A 19,741-nucleotide genomic window follows, 5' to 3' on the forward strand; every position below is an offset into this window, starting at 1 on the left:
TTATCTGAGCACCTGGGAGGCAACATATCATCCGAGCGTCCCATTCTTGACCACAGAACCGCCTATCTACTCCCCACCCAATAGAATCCCCTATGACTATGGCCCTATGAGTCTTTTTCCCGCCCTTCTGAACAGCAGTGCCTGCCACAGTGGCATGATCTTGACAATTGCTGCCCTCCCCTAGTGAACCATCTCCCCCAACAGTATCCAAAACGGTATACCTGTTTTGGAGGGAGATGACCGCAGGGGACACCTGCACTGCCTTCCTACTCTTTTTCTGCCTTTTGGTCACCCATTCATTGTCTCCCTCAGCAATCCTAACCTGCGGTGTGACCAATTCACTAAACGTGCTATCTACCACCTCCTCAGCATCGCGGATGCTCCACAGTGAGTCCATCTGCAGCTCTAGAGCTGACATGTGGTCAAACAAGAGCTGCAGCTGGACACACTTTTTGCAAGTGTAAGAGACAGGAACATCAGACACGTTCCTAAGCTCCCACATCAAGCAAGAGGCACATGCCACGGGTCTGAGGTCCCCTGCCATTGGAAGCTTAGCTTTATATGAACTAACTAAAACCAAACAATGCACTTAAATAAATGAAGAAGAAAGATAATAAATAAAAGGCTTACCTTATAGGGTCTTTTTCTTCCGGTTAGAGGAGGGAGGCGGGAGGGAGATACTACATGTGTAGTATCTCGGGTTTAGCCACTGCCCATATATAAATTAAGCCCTGGCAGCTTCACTACTCCTTCTCTCCTCGCCGCTCTGGCAAAATGGAGGCCTGACTCCGGAGGTAAGTCCCTTTTTATGCGGGAAAACTCACCCTTCCCGGCAGCCCTCGCTTCACTCCTCGCCGCTCTGGCAAAAAGACTTTTTCTAGTTGGCAAGATTTGATGAGCCCTGCAAGGATGTCAGCTTTTTAGAATTGATAACCATGACTTAGGTAGCAGCAACAAAGGCTTGATAGCTCAATTTTCAGATGATGCAAAGACCAGTCTTAAAGTGTGACATGAAGAAAATACAAGGTGACTGGAAACGTATATAAATAGGTTGAGTTAGTTGGAAAAATCTGGAAAATTGAGTGAAATGTAGGAAAATGTGAACCGTTTTGCTAAGGTGGATACTTCCTCATGTGGATGAGTCCAGAACTAAGGGGAATCATTTAAAAATCAAGGGTCTCCCTTTTAGGGGCACTGTACTTCTCAGAGTATTGTGGAACCTTAAAACTCGCTGCCTCAGAAGACTGTGGAGGTGGGATCATTGAATATTTTTAAGGAGGGAGGTAGGTAGATTCTTGTTAGGCAAGGGGGTCAAAGATTATTGGGGGTAGATGGGAACGTGGAATTCCAAACACAAATGAATCAACCATGATTTTATTGAATGGCAGAGTAGGCTTCCCTGGGAGAGGAATAGCCTACTTGTCCTCCCAATGTGTACATGTTTTTAGGACCTAGCTGATAACTAAAGATTGGGTGTAGTTTCCAATATTGGGTGTCTAATTCCCTAATATATCTTATATGGGACATTTGTTTTTTTAAAGGTGCTGTATAAATGTAAGTTTTTATTGAAGTACTGGGTTTAAACTTTTCTCAATTAACTTGTTTCACTTCCACAGTTGTTTTTCAATTAAGAAGGCATTTGATTAGAAAAGCAAGCCTTAAAAATGTTTGCATTAATGTCTGACATTGCTGATAGGACCCAAATGACGACACATATCCATACCGTTGTACCTGACATCTATCACCGAAAGCAGAATTGATAAAGTGCAGAAAGAAGCTATTCAGCCCATTGTGTCTGCACTGTCTCTGAGCACTTTGACTCAGTTAATCTTCTTCCTTTCCCCTGCACACTGTTCCCATTTAAATTATCATCTAAATCCTTTTTCAATGTTCTGTTAGATTGCTTCCACAGCAAGTCCAAAAGAATGCCATTGTCTAAATGTCCGTGATGAAAGAAAAGACCTGGACTTCAAACATGTGGAATTTCCACTTCTTTGAAGGAGGAGAGCATTGGTTTGGCTTTAAATTTTAGAATCACTCAACATCAACAGGAAAAATTCATGCCAATATCTTCTTATTTGCAGATGTTGCTCTACTGCCAATTCTCTCTCCATGACACACATACAGCTAAAAGAGCTGCAAGGCTTTAGTCAATGTAAAAGCCACCTCGATAGACAATTTAAAGGTGTAGTTTTGAGTTAACATCTGAGTGGTTTGACAGAACAAACATTTTAAGAAGGTATAAACTAAAAAGCAATCTGTCAGGGCAACTGTCAAAGATGGAAAAATGTCAGGCATGTCAGTGAGACAAATCATTGGAATTAAACATGACTAGTACCAATACAAAGTTATGAACAGAGGACTTTTTTAAGGAAGAGTAAAATAAAGCCAAGGCTACACCAAGATTGGAAGGAATGAGAGAAATGGGACCAACCCATGATTATTTTACATTCTTAACATTGCAGGAGAAAAACAAGTCAGGAGACGGAAGGTGTTGATGCTCTCGACAAAAATTAGTGACGGTTGGAGCGATACAATAAGTCTTGCTTTTAACTTTAAGAAGCAAAATCTGTCTGCAATAACTTGATGTTTGAGGCAATTAAACCTGAAGTGTTGACATTTATTAATTGAGTCTGAATCTCTAAATTCTTGAAGATACAATTGAAGCAATATTAAGTCTGGCAATAAATTTTCTATTTTAATGGTATAAAACTGTAAACTGTAGGACTCCAGAATTGAAGTCCACACTAAAGTGTATCGAGCCATTAATAAGAAATAGCAGCTGCCTGTTTAAGTTGGCTAAATGAATTGAAGGATTTATTGTCACTTGCATTTTGCGGGGACGATGTAGTAAAATACTGTGAAAGGCTTTAACTGCTGCCACAATCTGGTGCCACTTTGAATAGTTTAAGAATAAAAAGCTACAGCTGAAGGGAAGTCCATCTTCCATCCGCCACCTCCACCATGAGTCAGCTCACCAGTGACAGCGAGAACGTAGCTCTGAATAATGCCAGCAGCATGGCAGCTCATTCCATATACACACCAGCCTCTGCGTGAAAAAGTTATCCCTTCGCTCCCTTTTAAAGCTTTCTGCTCACAATGATGAGGAGGGAACAGGGTAGATGGAGAGTATTCCCAATATTTGTGGAGCTCAGAATAAAAGGTTCGCAAGCATGAGGTTACATGCAGAGATTTAGAAGGCAAGAGAAGCTTCTTTGCACTGGGAGACTGCAGGGAGAAAAGGGGATTGAGCAATAGGAATTGAGACTACATGGTTCAAATATAATGCAAATTCACGTATAGCACAGGGACGCCCTGGCTTCTAAAAGAGGTAACTACCAGGTTATTGGTGCATGGTCTGCCCCTCCAACCCCATGTAAGTTACCAGCAGTAGCGCAAGGAGACTATGTAAGGGTCTTAATTAGGACAATGAGGAGGGGGTGAATTGTCAGACACCTCCCTCATTGCGGCTGAAATCCCAGGCAAGGTGACAAGCCCCCGCCATCCAACAATGTTACCCACACCCTGTCACCCCCCAGCTCGCTGCAGTGGAGGCATTTAATTCCACCCTTTTATTTGGAATGCTCTTCTGTACTTTGCTGCTGAAAATCTGTTGTCAACCGTAACAAGTTTATTAATCATTGCTTTCAAATAAGATGATGAATTGGCTAAAAATCAGACCAAATCATATTAAAGCCTAGATCATTCTTCTTAGAATTTTTTATTCATACATTCATGGTGTTGCTGGTTGAAGCAGCATTTATTACCTATCCTTAATCCCTTGAACCGAGTGGTTTGCGAGGCCATGTCAGAGAGTAGTTAAAATTTAAATACATTGGTGTGGATCTGGAGTCACATGTAGGTCAGACTGGCAAGGACAATAGTTTTCTACCTTAAAGGATACCAGTGAAAAACCCAGATGGGTGTTTACAACTATGATTACATGGTCGTCATTAAACTAACTTTTAATTTCACGTTTTTATTGAATTCTAGTTGCACCATCTGCCATTCGAATCAACCCATGTCCTTGGAACATTAAACAGGGACTTGGGTTACAAGTTTAGACATCACTGCTTCCCCATTTTGCTGGTCAGTGCAATGTTTGGTACCAGTACAACAGTATTATTATGGAATACATAGCAACCTTTAGACTATGTAATCTCCTTATGGGTATAGTAATTGAATACACTATTTCTTCAGTTGGGGTTCCGAGAACTATTAGTTTTCCTGCCGCAGCACAAGGCCCGATTTGCAACACCTTTTAACAGCTATTCAATATCTGAAATATATTCCCACTATTATGTACAATCTTTAGCCTTATTTAGGGTTCATTTAATAAATAGTCTAAACCATCACCACCTGTAATCATTAAATATTCTTTCCTGTTTCTTGGGGATCAATGGCACCTCAAGGGTTAAAAAAGGCAACACCAAATTACAAACCTACCATAACACTTAGTCTCCAAACAAAATTTACATGTAATTTTATCATACAATATCTTAACTCTAGCTTGCACCAGAAATGGATGGCACGAAATGATGAGTGAAACATAAGCAGCATCACAATTACACCTTTTACCATGTGTGACTATCTGCCTCACACATCATCATTTATAACTGACATTGATGTTGTTTTATTCCGTCTCCTGCCACTAATCAGACAGAAGTTTTCAGTTTTCCATTATTCTAACTAGCATAGGTCTTCAAAATGATCGTAAATGCACCTTTTTTTTTGCAGGAGGTGATTAGTGTGGGTAAGAGGAAGACATTTCAAAACACAGTTTAGTTATTGAGGCACAGCAAGTCTTTCAGCTGGCAGAAAGGAAGTCTTTCAGCTTTTAGGTTTCCACCTGTTTCTTACACACTCACCTCCAATTGAAACCCACCATTACTACCTTCCCATACCGTCTTCTCTATCCTCTGTGCATGCACTCTTCCCCAATCAAAAGCAAGCACTGAACCAGGCAATTAAAGCAGAGGATTTCATATTTATCTTTTACTTAAAATAAAGGTGGTCCTTCTCCAGAAGCAAAATTCAACAACTGTTGCAGTTCTGGGAAAGCTGGTTGAAGAGAGGAGGGAGTGAAAGGTTTGGCTGATAAGGTCAGATAATAGAGGGGCTGAAGACCACCAGCATGATTCAATGGGCAGAATGGCCTGTTCCCTGCCGCATGTTTCAATTTCCCTTGGTTTTGAGTTTATGAAAACGAACTGTGATGCGCAGGTGAAGGTGGATTAGCTTCTGGCAGACGACTGGAGCTATGGGGTCAACTAAAATTACCATGAAGGTTCTGCCTACTCAACCTCCTTACTCACTTGAGGCAAGGTGACCTTCAAGTTAAACTCATCACTAATTGTCTCTCTCTCTCTATCTCTTATGAGACAGCAGCCTTATGGTCCTCTGGGACGATGGCGACTACTTATGTGAGCTAAACCTGTATCCTTACTAAGATTCCTCAGAATTAAGCTGTTAACTGAACTGTGATGAAATTTGTCTTAAATTTACTTTTCTTTGTTATCATGTAAGACTTCTGTCATTATTATAGGCACTTAGTACGGCAACTTATAAAACTTTTCACTGTATTTTCATGTAAAAGTACACGTGACAATAAATTTCCATTTCTACTTAAAGATAAAACTCTTTGCGTGTTGATTTTTCGATCATTATTTTCTCCATCTGTATCTGTAATGGAAAGGCCTTTGTGTGAATAATCGAGAGTGTGGCACTGGAAAAGCACAGCCGGTCAGGCAGCATCTGAGGAGCAGGAGAATCGACGTTTCGGGCATATGCCCTTCATCAGGAATGAGGCTGACGTGTGAATGGTACTGACAGAGGAACTTTTCCCACTGGTCCAGGGCAAGGGGCACAACCTTAAAATGAGACCAGACCATTCAGCAGAGAAATTAGGAACCAATTCTTAATACCAGAAGTGCTAGAAGTATGGAACTCATCTCACACAACACAGACTTCAGATTAGTTACCCACTTCAAGTTAGAGTTTGATGGAATTGTGTTAGCCAAGCTCAGTAAGCTATAGGAAAGGTATTAAATAGCCAAAGCAGGCATATGCAGATCAGCCATGGTCTCACAGGGCAGCATGGGCAAAAGTGATCTACTCCTGTTGCTGCGTGAGCATCTTCAGAAGACGTGGCATTGCTACATGCACAGGGACAGGGGGTAGGGTGGAGAGGGGCGCAACTATAGCGTGAGAGGCTTACAAATGGCTGTTTCCATTACTAACTCAGGTTCTCATCAGCAAACAGTGTGAAGGGAGTGTTGTATATATTACAGTGTGTTGCATACATAATAGGCATTATTAGTTTGGGGGTGGGGGATCCTGATAGGTTTCAGACTTCACAATATTGTGACATTTTCTGCTCGGTTTGTGATGCCACTAACATAGTGAACTGCTTCCTTTTGATCCTTGATGTGTAAACAAAGACAAAAAACTCAAAATGTCTTAGAGTCATAGAGATGTACAGCATGGAGACAGATCCTTTGATCCAACTCATCCACGCTGACCAGATATCCTAAATTAATCTAGTCCCATTTGCTAGCAATTGGCCCATAATCCCTCTAAATCCTTCTTATTCATGTACCAATCCAGATGCCTTTTAAATGTTGTACCAGCTCCATCCCCTCCTCTGGCAGCTCATTCTATACACACACCAGCCTTTGTGCGAAAAAGTTGCCCCTTATCTCTCTTTTAAATCTTTCCCCTCTCACCTTTAACCTATGCCCTCTACCTCAGAGCTGTCTCAATTTTCTGCTGTGGGGCTCTTACTCTTGGAGGGGGAAAGGAAGTTGGGATGGGATGCAGAAATTTGTTTAGGCACAGAATTTAAGTAGGAGTTATGGAACTGTTCACTCAACTTGCTCATGCAAGCTGCATTTTGGTAAAAGCACTATTTCAGTCAGTTATATATTAAATTCCGCACAACTTTTCTCTATATTCCACATGTGCAAATTATAAAATACATATTCTCTTATTTAGCGTTCATGAAAAGATGACCTAACATTAAATATAAAATTTTATAAGAAAGACTGAAACTGTGCAAAAATTAAAGGCACTTAAGATGGCCAGCCCTGGGTCACAATGGAGTCATTTCCAAAGAACTCTCCTCCAATGAGTTTGTTGGAATCGTACAGATTGAGGCTTGGGAAGTGTCTGGAAACACTTTGGTGGAAAGTTTCCCACACTCTCGCTCTGTGTTATCTGGCACTGAGTTTTCACGTTCCACTGTCTGTGTCTGTAAACCAAGGTGAGAGGAGGAATGTAAAAAACACACTATGTCATTAGGAGGTGCTGTTGGTGGCCGACAGTTTAGTAAATGTAAATTTGAAGGGTCCACATCAGAACATGCACTCAATCGAACTCCATCTGTTGGGCAAGACAACTCTGTCACTAACCCAGTTTTCTGAAGCTTGTGCAAGTGCAACTGTGCATCTCGAAGAGAAACAGATGATGAGCAACCATTTGGAAGGGAGTAATTTGCACCTTCCGCCAACTTCATTGTCGGCAAGCTGATTTCTTGTAACTCAGGTGCATGTTGGTGACTGAATGGTCCATTTGAGATTTGGTTTGTATCCAAGGGGACGCTTTGGCTAGTGCTGATTGAGGACTCATCAGCGCCAATCCCGGAGTCCTTCGAAAGTGGCATCACCAAGTCAGGTTTCGATGTGACTGGCCAACTGCCTTGTGTGTTCCATCCGTGAGCCTGATTGAAAGCCGCGGGCTGGAGTCTGTCCAGCTGACGCCCCTGCTGGATTGGAGTGGGGAACAACGTGCCTTGAAATATTCGGTATGTGTACCTAGAGAAAGGTGTTTCCCCAAAGGGGAAAAGAAAAACAATTGCAAGATATTAGAACAGAAACCGAGCAAACATTTGAGATAGCTGGGCAAATTAAAAGAACAATTGAAAGCCACTTTCACTTACGTACAATCCATTCATCAATGATGACTATGTAATGTATTAACTACCTTGTAAAAGAACAATTCACATCCGCAATATTCATCTATCTTTTTTATTACAACTACTGACTCAAAAGCTCAGAACTCCATTGCCAGTTCGTTTTGGATTCCTACAAATCATCAGACACACAATGTGTAAGCCATCCCATTTCAAACATCTTTAATTGTGCTCCACATTGCAATGTTTAGCAACCGGAGTTTTGAGAGGGGAAAGAAACAAAAAGGGTAACGATATTCATTCTGCTTCCATCAATTTCCTGTCTGTCCTTAGGTCAGCTGAGTTGTGGGATGCCGTACTTGCTGAATTGAAGGGAAATGGAAAAGGGAGTTTGGGTAAAACTCAGACAAAGCTTGGATATAGTCATGGAAGTCCGCATGTCAAAGTGGGGAGGAGAGAAAAATTATGATTACTAGGACAATAAAAGATTATTGGAGGCATGCAGCAATGTAGAATTGAGGTCAAAATCAGGCCAGCCACGATCATACTAAATGGCTGAGCACAAATGAAGGGCTGAGTGGCCTAATGTTGTCCCTTATCTGTAATGCGAACAGAATAGCAGCTACTGCTGACTTGCCTCAACATTATCAGGGCTTAAAAACACACCTCCCCTGACACACAACCTTGTGTAAAATTCTACCTGGAGGAAATTGAAAGCCCTTTTATTTGTTCTTACCAGGATCATGAAATGTGTGAAAATTGGACCCGTAATACTCCCATATCTGACTCAGGACAGTGAGTTGGGCAGGTTTATTGATATTAAGTCAGCACTATCCTCCCTGCTTCTCAGCAGTTACCATTTCCTGACACAGGGTCAGAGGGCACAAATGATGCTTCTGTGTACATGGTTGTGTGGTTGCCAGGACTGCAAGAGTGACTGTGGCTAACATCTATTACTAAGATGAAAAATGTGCTATTTATGAATTTAAAGGAGCATGCACTGCTCCACTTGACTGTTCACTGTCCCATTGTCAGGATAACACTATTAACTTGCATACCGTGGCTTTTTAAAAATATATTAACACAAAAAAAAGCCAACTCACTGTTAACGTTGACCTGATGAGAACTTCCGCTTGGTGCTCTCCTCCTAAATCTGTACAAACCTATAAGCAACTGATTTGGGACAGCATGGTGGCTCAGTGGTTAGCACTGCTGCCTCATAGTGCTAGGGACCCAGATTCAATTCCACCCTTGAGTGACTGTCTGTGCGGAGTTTGCACATTCTCCCCGTGTCTGCATGGATTTCTTCCACATGCTCCAGTTTCCTCCCACAGTCAAAGGATGTGCAGATTAGGTGGATTGGCCATGCTAAATTACCCATAGTGTCCAGGGATGTACAGGCTAGGTGAGTTAGCCTTGGGAAATGCGTTACAGGGGTACAGTAGGGAACTGACTTTATGTGAGGTGCTTTTCAGAGTGGTGAAGGGCTGAATGGCCTGCTTCTACACTGTAGCTATTTTATGCTACTGATTTGCCCTATTCTTCCATGAGATATGGACACCATCAGTGAGGCCAACACTAATCACCCATTCATAACTGCCCTTGATCTGAGTGGGCAGTTAACAAACAACACGTCGCTATCGGTCTGGAATCACATGTAGGCCAATCTTGGTAAGGATAGCAAATTTCCTTCAGTAAGTGACACTGGCTGGGTTTTTTCAACAATCCATGATAATTTAACAGTCACCATTACCGAGACTATCTCTGAATTTCAGATTAATGAATTAAATTCAAACAGAATCAGTGCTAGGATTTGAATACAGACATTAGCCTGAGATGCTGCATTACTAGCCCAGTGACATTGCCACTATGCCACCACCTCCCCCTGTCCTCTACAGTACAGACAGCGGGCAGGATTTTCCAGTGGGTTTTGTAAGACAGACAAGGGATGGTTGGGTGGCCCTAGCCTGCTCTCCTGACAGTGTGACTGGCAGTGAAACAAATCCCAAACTAACCACATGAATGATCACTTCCAGCCCACGGCCAGATTATTGATGCTGTCAGACCAATCAGAGAGAGAGAGCTGGGCACTACTGAGGCAGGCTGGTGACCAGGAGGCTGCCTTTGGGGGGAGGCGGTACCTCTGAAGGTGTTAAACGGCAATGATGACGGAATCCTTTGGCTCATCCCTCCCAACCAGCTCCAGAGAAGCTCATCTCCAACGTACAGGGAGCACCTTGTGCCATCACAAAAAATGGGGAGCTCAACTTGTCCTAAAGCAGGGCCTTAAGCCTTTGGATTAGCCTAAATCTGTGGATGGAGCATTTGGTCTGCAGCCCTACCTGTCCCCTGGGAAAACCTGGGGAAATCCCCACCAGTCACCCCATTTCAACTCCACCTCCTATCAGCTATATCAGTCTATCCAGCAGAATGTTCATTGAGTTGGTTCCAGTCTGTGTCATTTTAATCGGATAATATCATCACAATCCATACTTACCTTGGTAGCAAGGCTGCCACTGGTGTAAGAATACAAATCAGATAGAACTTGGGATCTGTCATCAACTTCTGCATGGTCCAGTAGGAATTGGATGGAGGGTAGCAGGTAGGACAGGCGGCATTATAACTTAATGCAACAGTGAAGAACAGCAGGATGCTGAAACTTATGGAGGCAACATGCATCCAAGTCTGAAAACATAAAAGAAAGCAATTTGATCCTTTTCGCACACTGAACTATTTCAGTCTTAGCAACTAATAAAGAGATAACAATCATTTACCTCACAGTTTGACATTTTAGACAGCTTATCAGAGGTTCTAAATATATTAGCACTATTCTACAAAAGTCACCTTTTAGGCTTCTGTTCTAGTTTATTGCCCAATGTGTGAGCCCAAAGGACTGAATTTTCAAACTCATCTTGATCTAAGAAGTTAAAGTCTTTTAGCAATAGGAAAAGGCTAGCTGTAACAAAAGACCAATGTGTTCTCCAGGGTCTTAAGGTTTAACTGTAGTCCTGACCCAAATAGGCTTGACTATAACTTTGTTCAGTGAATGGGTTTTCAGACAGGCTCTTGCCTCTTCTTGTTTTATCAATGAACAGTTTGCACTGGCAGTCTTCCTCATTAAACTCCCATTCTTTTGTTATAGAGTTCACTTGCTATCTCAAAATAGTGGAGAGCAATGATAACATTCATCCATATGGCACTCCAAATGCCTCATGGACAAAATGGACAGCAAGCCAAAGGAAGGTTGAACAAAACGTTGGTCAAAGTTACAGTTTATAAGGAAGGTCTAAAATAGAGGGTGTGAAGGGGACAGAGACTTAAGGTGGCAATTTTGGAGCTTGCGGCTTTTAGCTGACTAAATGGCAGCATGTGGATGAGAAAGAGAGGGGCGGGGCAAGAGAATATATTTGGGATCTCTAGAGGTACCACTTGCAGGTGAGAAACCACTTGGTCAAGGTTCTCAGGGTCTGATCAGAGGGATAGTTAACATCATACCATCTCACTGTACAGAAGGACATTATTCGGCCCATTGTGAGTAAAATCACAAGGACCATACAGATGTTTCTGGTATAATGCAATAATTCCATTCTTGGGCAACCTTACGCTATAGAAAATCCGACTATGGGAAAATCGTTATAGAAAATCATGCTATAGAAAATCGCTATACCCATACCGTTGAAAGCTTGCGATAAACCAAACAGCTTCCACAATTTGTCAATCGCATTATGGCCAATTCACATTGACAAAACACATTTTATCCAGGAATAACTGTACCACTGATTATTTTTAACATGGTGTTCCACTATCTTGAAATGTTACAGAAGTGTACAGCCAATTTCAGCTGTTACTTCAAGTCAGCTAAAATCTGACCTCGCTCACAAATAACTGTGCATTTCATTAGCCACATTTTTTGTATGCTTAAAATGTTTACCATGCAGGGTTCAGACATCAGGGAGAGTGGTGACAGGTGTAGAGATGATGCAAAGGAATTGCTTATTGCACTAGCCCTAAGGAAGCAAAGGGTCCTGATAAACTTTGATGAGCAGTTACCCTCATTTTAATAAGTCCTTAACGCTGAGGAATTTGATTCAGTCAAGCAAAAATACAGGGATTTTGTTTTGGAGACATCCTGTTGTATTCTATATTCCGTGTGAAACAGAAACTGGAAACAGATCCATAGGGAGACATGTTGAGTGTGCCCAGCGGTGTGTTCTTTGAATCAGATTATGAGAGGTGTCTGCAGTTTTTTTTTGCTCAGCCAGCAATTCTGTCCCATGCCATCAAACTCTGACAAATTGACTGAGTTCTGCAAAGTGGGATTTTATTGAGTTTTTTTCCCTAGTGAAGAAACTCAAAACTATGTTTTCTTTCCAAAGACACAACAAGAAAGAGAGGAGTGGGATAGGCTGCACAGCCTTTGCAAGCATCATAAGGCTTCACGGTGGGTCAGTCGTTAGCACTGCTGCCTCACAGTGCCATGGTCCCAAGTTCGATTCCTGCCTCAGCTGAATGTCTGTGTGGAGTTTGCACATTCTCCTTGTGTCTGTGTGGCTGTCCTCCAACAATCCAAAGATGTGCAGGCGAGATGAATTAGCCGTGCTAATTTAGCATAGTGTTGGGTGCAAGAGTTGGGGTAGGGAAATGGGGCTGGGTGAGCTCCTCTTTGGTGGGTCGGTGTGGACTTGTTGGGTCAAATGGCCTGTTTCTTCGCTGTAGGTAATCTGAATCTAAAAGGACAACACAGGGGAAATGACTCCTTACCCAAGTCTTAGTTTCAATACACAAGTGCATTAAGATTGTGAACAGAGCCAGCGTGGTGATGGGTGTTCCCCACGTAAAAACATCAATATCAGAATCCTGGTATGCCTGCAACAGAGAAGAAAAAAAAATTTCAAAGCCACATGTGATTTTTGCTTCAAGAGTAATAAATTTACTTAAATTTTCTTCAGCCAAAAGAGAAAACAGGCCTACCAAATAAGGAAAGAAGAAGCAGACCAGACTTTGGTAGAGCGCATCAATCATGTTCATCCAGAACATGTACGGCTTGTATTCCTAGAACAGCAAATTAACAGAAAGGTTGATTTCATGCAGAGGGTACCATTGACATTAATGCAGATTGAACCAACAAATGTTAGTGTGTGACAGTTTGGTCTGTAAAGAGGTCTGTTCTTTCTAAGTCCAATTTACCCCTTGCGGTTTCATCCAGATCACTGCCTCGTTTATCAATAAGTGAAGTGTCGAAAAAAATAGATGAATGTTAGCCGTGGCATAAAAATGATCGTGGAAATATTTCACTAGGTGCTGGTGGTCTGTTGGAAAATGTTGGAAAAACTCCTCAGTGTTTTCAGCAGCACAAACCAACAAAGTTAAAAATCACACAACACCAGGTTATAGTCCAACAGGTTTAATTGGAAGCACTAGCTTTCGGAGTGTTGCTCCTTCTTCAGGTGACCTGATGGAGCAGTGCTATGAACGGAATGAACGGAAATGTTTTCTGCTGTTTCAGTTATCCATGGTTTACTGCTGTCTGAATATATTACAGGGAACCTTCCAGAACCAGGAGCGAGGGTGCTGCTAGGAAAGTAAATTTCCCATTTAAATGAATAGGTTTACTCCTATCCGTGGTTTTGGGCTTCCACGGTAGATTCTGGAACATATCCCTTGCAAGTACGGGGAACTACTGAAAATAGAATTATGCACAATTTGGTTCTGTGATTTCTTAAGCAGGTACTGGGGTAGGGGTGGGAGAATTCGCAGCTCCATCCGCACAAAAGGTCACGTCAGCAAGATCTATTATGTGCCCTTGAAGGCCACTTAAGGGAATGAAGAGAATGTGAACAAACTTCAAACTAATAGCTAAGCACAGATGCTCTAATATAGTTAGCAAAACAATGAAAACTAACACCACTTTCAAACTGCAATTCAATACATCTCATTCAAAATAAATCATAATTCTTCCATTTGTGCACGTCACAGTACACAGCTCTTCAATGCTGTGAACTATTTTGCTGCACAAGATTTTTAATATGCTGATGGGGAAGTTAGATAGAGGAAATGATTGTCACTATTGCTTTTTGCACCTACTTTGGAACTTAGAAACTGGAGTGGGCCATTCAGCTCTTCAAACCTGTTCTGCCAGTCAATTAGATCAATTTGGCTGCCAACACTTCCATATGTTATCCTTACTTCAAACAGAGTTCCAAGGATCTGTAAAACTGCTCATTTGGAACTCAGATATGTCAAACTTTTGCACAAGTAGATTTTGCCTTTTTCTTCCTCAGACTGTATAGGGCCATGGTGCCGTGGGATCACTGAATCACAAAGTGTTATGGCACAGAAGGAAGCCATTCAGACCACTGTGCTTACCCCAGCTCGTTAATTGAGAATCTTTACCTTCGATCAATCTCTTGCTTTTTTCTCATATCCTTGAACATTATTTTTAATCCAATAACCATCTAATGCCGCGCCCCCACCCCCCTCCGAATGCCTCCACCAGGCAGAGCATTCCATATCCCAACAACTCGCTGCATGAAAAAACCTTTCCTCATTTCATTCTTACTTCTTTTACAGATCACTTTAGATACTTGCCCTCTTATTCTTGTTCCCCTTATGAGTGGGAACTGCTTCTCCCTATCTACTCTATCCAGTCAGCTCATGATTTTGAAAACCTCCATCACATCTCCTTTCAGCTGTCTTCTCTTCAATGAAAACAGACCCAACTTGTTCCCTCTATCCCCATAATGGAAGTTCCTCATTCTTATAAACTGCCTCTGAATTCACTCCAATGGGTTCACATCCTTCCTAATAATGTGGCACACAGAACTGCCCACAATCCTCCAGACAGGGTCTAACAAGTGTCTTGTATGATGTATATCCTTATTAGTATGTTCACTCCTCATGCTTGAGCTAAGATACCATGTCCTCCAAATCAAGGCAAATGGATATGATCTTGTGGCCATTACGGAAACATGGTTGGAAGGAGTTCAAAACTGGGAAGTGAACATTCACGGACATTTTACTTTTCAGAAAGACATGAGGGAAGGGTAGGGTAGCACTGTTAACAAGAGTTGAAATGTGGACAATTGAGAGATATGATCTAGACTTGGGGGATATAGAATCCGTGGGAAACAAGAAGGGATGGAAGACATTGAAAGGAATAATGCATAAACCCTCAAACAGTAGCCACAGTGTAGGAAAGGCTATAAATTAACAAACAATTGGAATGTGTTAAAAGAATAAAGCAATAATTATGGAACAATAATTCAAGCTGATTGGGTTAAACAAAATGGAAAGGGTACCAATGGCAACAAACTCATAGAATGCATTAGGGATAGTTTCCTAGGTGTCTACCAGGCAACATGCTAAATTGGAACTGGATGGGTAATGAGACAACTTTAATAGATGACCTCAGAGTAAAAGATTCCCTCGGAAATTATGATCATAATATGATAGAATTGAATACTCAGTTTGAGAGGGAGGAACTTGGGTCAGAAATAAGAGTGTTTAACTTAAATAAAGAGAATTACAATGAGGATGTATATAGCTAAAGTAGACTGGACAGATAGATTAGCAGGAAATGCAGGAAGCAGGCACTTAAAGAGGTAATTCATGACTCTCAGCAAAATGTATCCCAGTAAGGAGGAACAATTCCAAAAGAGAGATAAACTAACCACATCTAACTAAACAAGTTAAGGAGAACATTATGGTGAAGGGAAAAGGAGGCAAAAGTTTATGATAATCCCAAAGACTGGGATAAATTCAGAATCCAGCAGTGGAAGATTTAAAAAGTTAATAAAGACAGAAAATAGAGAGCAAAGGCAAACTATTGAGGAACATAAAAAGTGACAATAAGAGCTTCTTTAAATATATAAAAAGGAAGAGAAGGGTTAATTTGAACATAGACCCCTTTGAAAATGAACCATGAAGAGATAGTTATGGAATAAGGAAATGGCACAGGAGTTAAACAGATGGTTTGCAGTATCCTTTAGAGTGGAACATACTTCAAACATCCTATTAATGATGAAGAAATGGGAAGGAATTAAGTACTATCACTATCACTTGAGTAGCATTGTACAAATTAATGGTGTTAAAGATAGATAAGTCCCCTGATCCTGTTGACTTGCTTCCTAAAAGAAGTAGCTACAGACATGGTGGATGTATTTGTTGTATATTTACAAAAGTCCTTGGACTCTTGAAAAGTACTGGAGAAATGGTAAACTGCCAATGCCATGCTCCTATTCAAAAATGGAGGGAGGAAAAACGTGGATAACTGTATCCGATTAGCATCATACCTAGTGTTGGAAAAAATTTTGGAATCAATTATCGAGAAAGTAGTAGCAGCATGTTTGGAAAATTATAATCTAATCAAGCATGGCTTCATGAAAGAGAAATCACGTTTGACTAATTCATTGTATCTTTTTGAGAAGTCTCAACCGGAGTAGATAGAGGGGAACCAGTAGATATTTTAAATTAGGACTTCCAGAAGGCATTTGACTAAGTACCTCACAGAAGACTAAGTCAAAAGGTAAAAACCCATGGTGTTGGAATAGGAGATCGATGCAGATGAAGACTTGGCTAATGGGCAGGCAACAGTGGGGACAAGGCATCGCTTTCAGTTTTGTGACCCGTGACCAGTGGGGTTCCACAGGGATCAGTGCTGGGACCACAACTTTTTAAAATATACATTAATAACTTAGAAGGAAGGATGTATAGGTGTTGTAGACAGATTTTTAGGTGAAACTTGAGATATGGCTGGCGTTCATTAAGTTAGAGATACCTGATGCCCAGAGGTCTCAGCTGAACATAGGAACAGCAGTGGGCCATTCAGCACTTTGAACCTGTTCCACCATTCAATAAGATCACAGTTTATCTGTGGCCTAACACCATATACCTGCCCTGGATCCATGTCATTTGATGCCCTTACTTCATCAAAATTTCTCTATCGCAGATTTAAATTTACAACTGAGTTAGCATAAACCGTCATTTGAGGAAGAGAGTTCCAAACCTCCACTCCTCATTCTTTACGCATATAAGTGCTTTCTAATGTGTTTCATAGAACATAGAAAAATACAGCGCAGTACAGGCCCTTTGGCCCTCGATGTTGCGCCGATTAATCTGAACCTCGATGTTCCTGAATGACCTGGCCCTAATTCTTAGACTATGTTCCCTGGATCTAGAATCTTCAGTGAGTGGTAATTGTTCATCTTTACCTACCCTGTCTTTTCCTGGTAATACCCTGAAGACCTCATGCAGATCACCCCTTAACCTTCTAAATTCTAGAGAATAAAGGCCTAATTTGTCTAATCTCTCCTCATAACGTAACCTTTGAAGTTCAAGTATCATCCTTGTAAACTATGAAATCTCTCCAGAGTCAAGACATCCTTCCCAAGGTGTTGTGTCTCAATCTGTTCACAGTACTGTAAGTGAGGTCTAACCAGGGTTTTGTACTATTGTAGTATAACTCCTGCATCCCTATACTCCACCCCTTTAGATAGGAAGGACAACATTCCATTACCCTGTTGCCTATTTTCTGGATTTTGTGGTATTTTAAAGAGTTATGCGCCTGAATCCCCTAATCTTGTTGAGGTTGACTACAGTTTGCACAAAGGGTCCTTTTAAAACTAGTTTAAACACTAAATCTGAAACCACCTGAGCATTCACTTGACAGAACCTACAATACTAAATAGCATTCATCTAATATTTCAAAATATAACTAGAATACAGAAGAATATAATCTGAAAAAGGGTCACTAAATGTTAAATCCATTGTTGCCAGTGTCTTCAGATTAATAGCAAACCCAGTTTTTTGTCTTATAACATCACATAGAATCAACTCTGATTGGTTTGTTGAGAACATTATGTTACAAATAATGTGACTAATGGTCTGCTGAATTTCAAATGTATTTTTCAGTTTAATATTTGGCGCTGTGGCCCTCCAAGTACCTCCGAATGCTGTCCACCTTTGTAAAGTTGAGGTAATGCCAACAAGGTTTCTGCTGACACATCCTTATCAAGTATTCCAGTGATGAGTTGAGGAACAGATGAGAACAGAAGGTTAAAGAAGATAAGGTACCACTGGTCTATCATGGCTGATCCTGAGAATCCACAGAAGAATTGATACCAGAATAGAAGAGCAACAAACATCTGAAAAAAAATACAAAGTTCTGCTTGGTAAATTGAACAGTAACATCTTTATACAGTGTTACGTGCAGCACCTTTGGGATATTAACCACAGAGTACAGTTTCTGAAGGAAATACCTCACAGAATTACGGGTCAACATGGTGAAGAGAAACAACGACAGCATGGGTTCAAAACTGACCAAGGTAACTTTTAACGCCTTGCCCTAAAATGAAACCATGGCTTGAGTCACATTGAAAACCCCTCAGCAGACAGCAGTACAGTGTGAAAACAGAGCAACACCGGACACAGCAGCTCCTGTCTGTCTGTATGTATGCCAAAGCAGCTAAGAGAATACCACATCCTCCGCTTTATTCAAATTTCATTGGTAAGTATTTAATTTTATTTGTCTATGGCATGAGAGTTTCGCAGGTTATGGCATCATTTATGACAAATATCCCTAATTAGAATCATAGAGCTATACAACAAGGAAACAGACTCTTCGGTCCAATTCGTCCATGCCAACCAGACATCCTAAATTAATCTAGTCCCATTTGCCAGCATTTGGCCCATATTCCTCTAAATCCTTCCTATTCATGTACCCTTACAGATGCCTTTTAAATGCTGTAATTGTACCAGTCTCCACCACTTCCTCTGGCAGTTCATTCCTTTCACACACCACTCTCTGCGTGAAAAGGTTGCCCCTTTTAAATCTTTCTCATCTCACTTTGACCCTATGCCCTCTAGATTTGGACTCCTCCAACCTGGGGAAAACACCTTGGCTATTCACACTATCCATGCCCCTCATGATATGATAAACTGCTATAAGGTCACCCCTAAGCCTCCGACACTCCGACAACTCAGTTTTAGGTATGTCTAGTGCTGCTCCTGTCATATCCCCATGCACCCTTCATCGAACTTGGGTTGATGGTAAAGACAGAATGGGGGATATGCCAAGCCACAAGGTTGCAGATTGTGGGCGAGTACAATTCAGTAGCTGTTGATGGCCCACTCAACCTCATGGATGTCTTATTTGAGTTGCTGGATCAGTTTGAGATCCGTCTCATTCACTGCGAAGGTAATGCCACACTGTATGATGGTGTCCATCCTCAATGTGAAGATGGCACTTCCTCTGTTCAATGACTATGAGGTGATCGATCCTACCGATACTGTCATGGGCAGACCCATCTGTGACGGGTAGGCTGCTGGGAAGGAGGTTAAGCAAATCGTTTCATCATACTCAAACAATGAGGAATCTACCACTATGACCATACGAATTAGAACTCGGAGGCTGAGGGGTGACCTTATAGAGGTTTATAAAACCATGAGGAGCATGGATAGGATAAATAGACAAGGTCTTTTCCCTGGAGTGGGGGCCCAGAACTAGAGGGCATAGGCTTAAGGTAAGAGGGGAAGGTTTCAAAAGGGACCTAATAGACAACCTTTTCACGCAGAGGGTGGTGTGTGTATAGATTGAGCTGCCAGAGGAAGTGATGGAGGGTAGTATAACTGCAACATTTAAAAGGCATCTGGATGAGTTTATGAGTTGGAAGAGTTTAGAGGGATATGGGCCAAATGGTGGCAAATGGGACTAGATTAATTTAGGATATCTGATCAGCATGGACGAGTTGGATTGAAAGGTCTGTACATCTCTATGATTCTAAAAGCAAGCTGATATTAAACAGGAGTGCTAGATTAGGTACAGATAAGAACTAA

General features: G+C 41.4%; 1 protein-coding gene across 4 annotated transcripts in view; it reads right to left on the reverse strand.

Annotated features, from left to right (window-relative positions):
• Positions 1-6,966: 6,966 nt before the first annotated feature.
• Positions 6,967-19,741, reverse strand: part of atp10a (ATPase phospholipid transporting 10A) — a 369,418-nt gene continuing 356,643 nt past the window's right edge. For all 4 annotated transcript variants that reach the window (XM_087988354.1, XM_087988355.1, XM_043692276.2 and 1 more), the window contains 5 exons: positions 17,851-18,051; positions 12,881-12,961; positions 12,671-12,775; positions 10,407-10,594; positions 6,967-7,811 (listed from right to left, as the gene is read on the reverse strand). In XM_087988354.1, coding sequence (XP_087844480.1) covers positions 7,091-7,811; positions 10,407-10,594; positions 12,671-12,775; positions 12,881-12,961; positions 17,851-18,051 — 1,296 coding nt within the window. In that variant the 3' untranslated portion in view covers positions 6,967-7,090. The remainder of the gene's footprint in view (positions 7,812-10,406; positions 10,595-12,670; positions 12,776-12,880; positions 12,962-17,850; positions 18,052-19,741) is intronic.

This window comes from Chiloscyllium plagiosum, unplaced genomic scaffold, assembly GCF_037043375.1.
Source record: "Chiloscyllium plagiosum isolate Xiang-an unplaced genomic scaffold, Cpla_swu_hap1 HiC_scaffold_6, whole genome shotgun sequence".
Taxonomy (NCBI): domain Eukaryota; kingdom Metazoa; phylum Chordata; class Chondrichthyes; order Orectolobiformes; family Hemiscylliidae; genus Chiloscyllium; species Chiloscyllium plagiosum.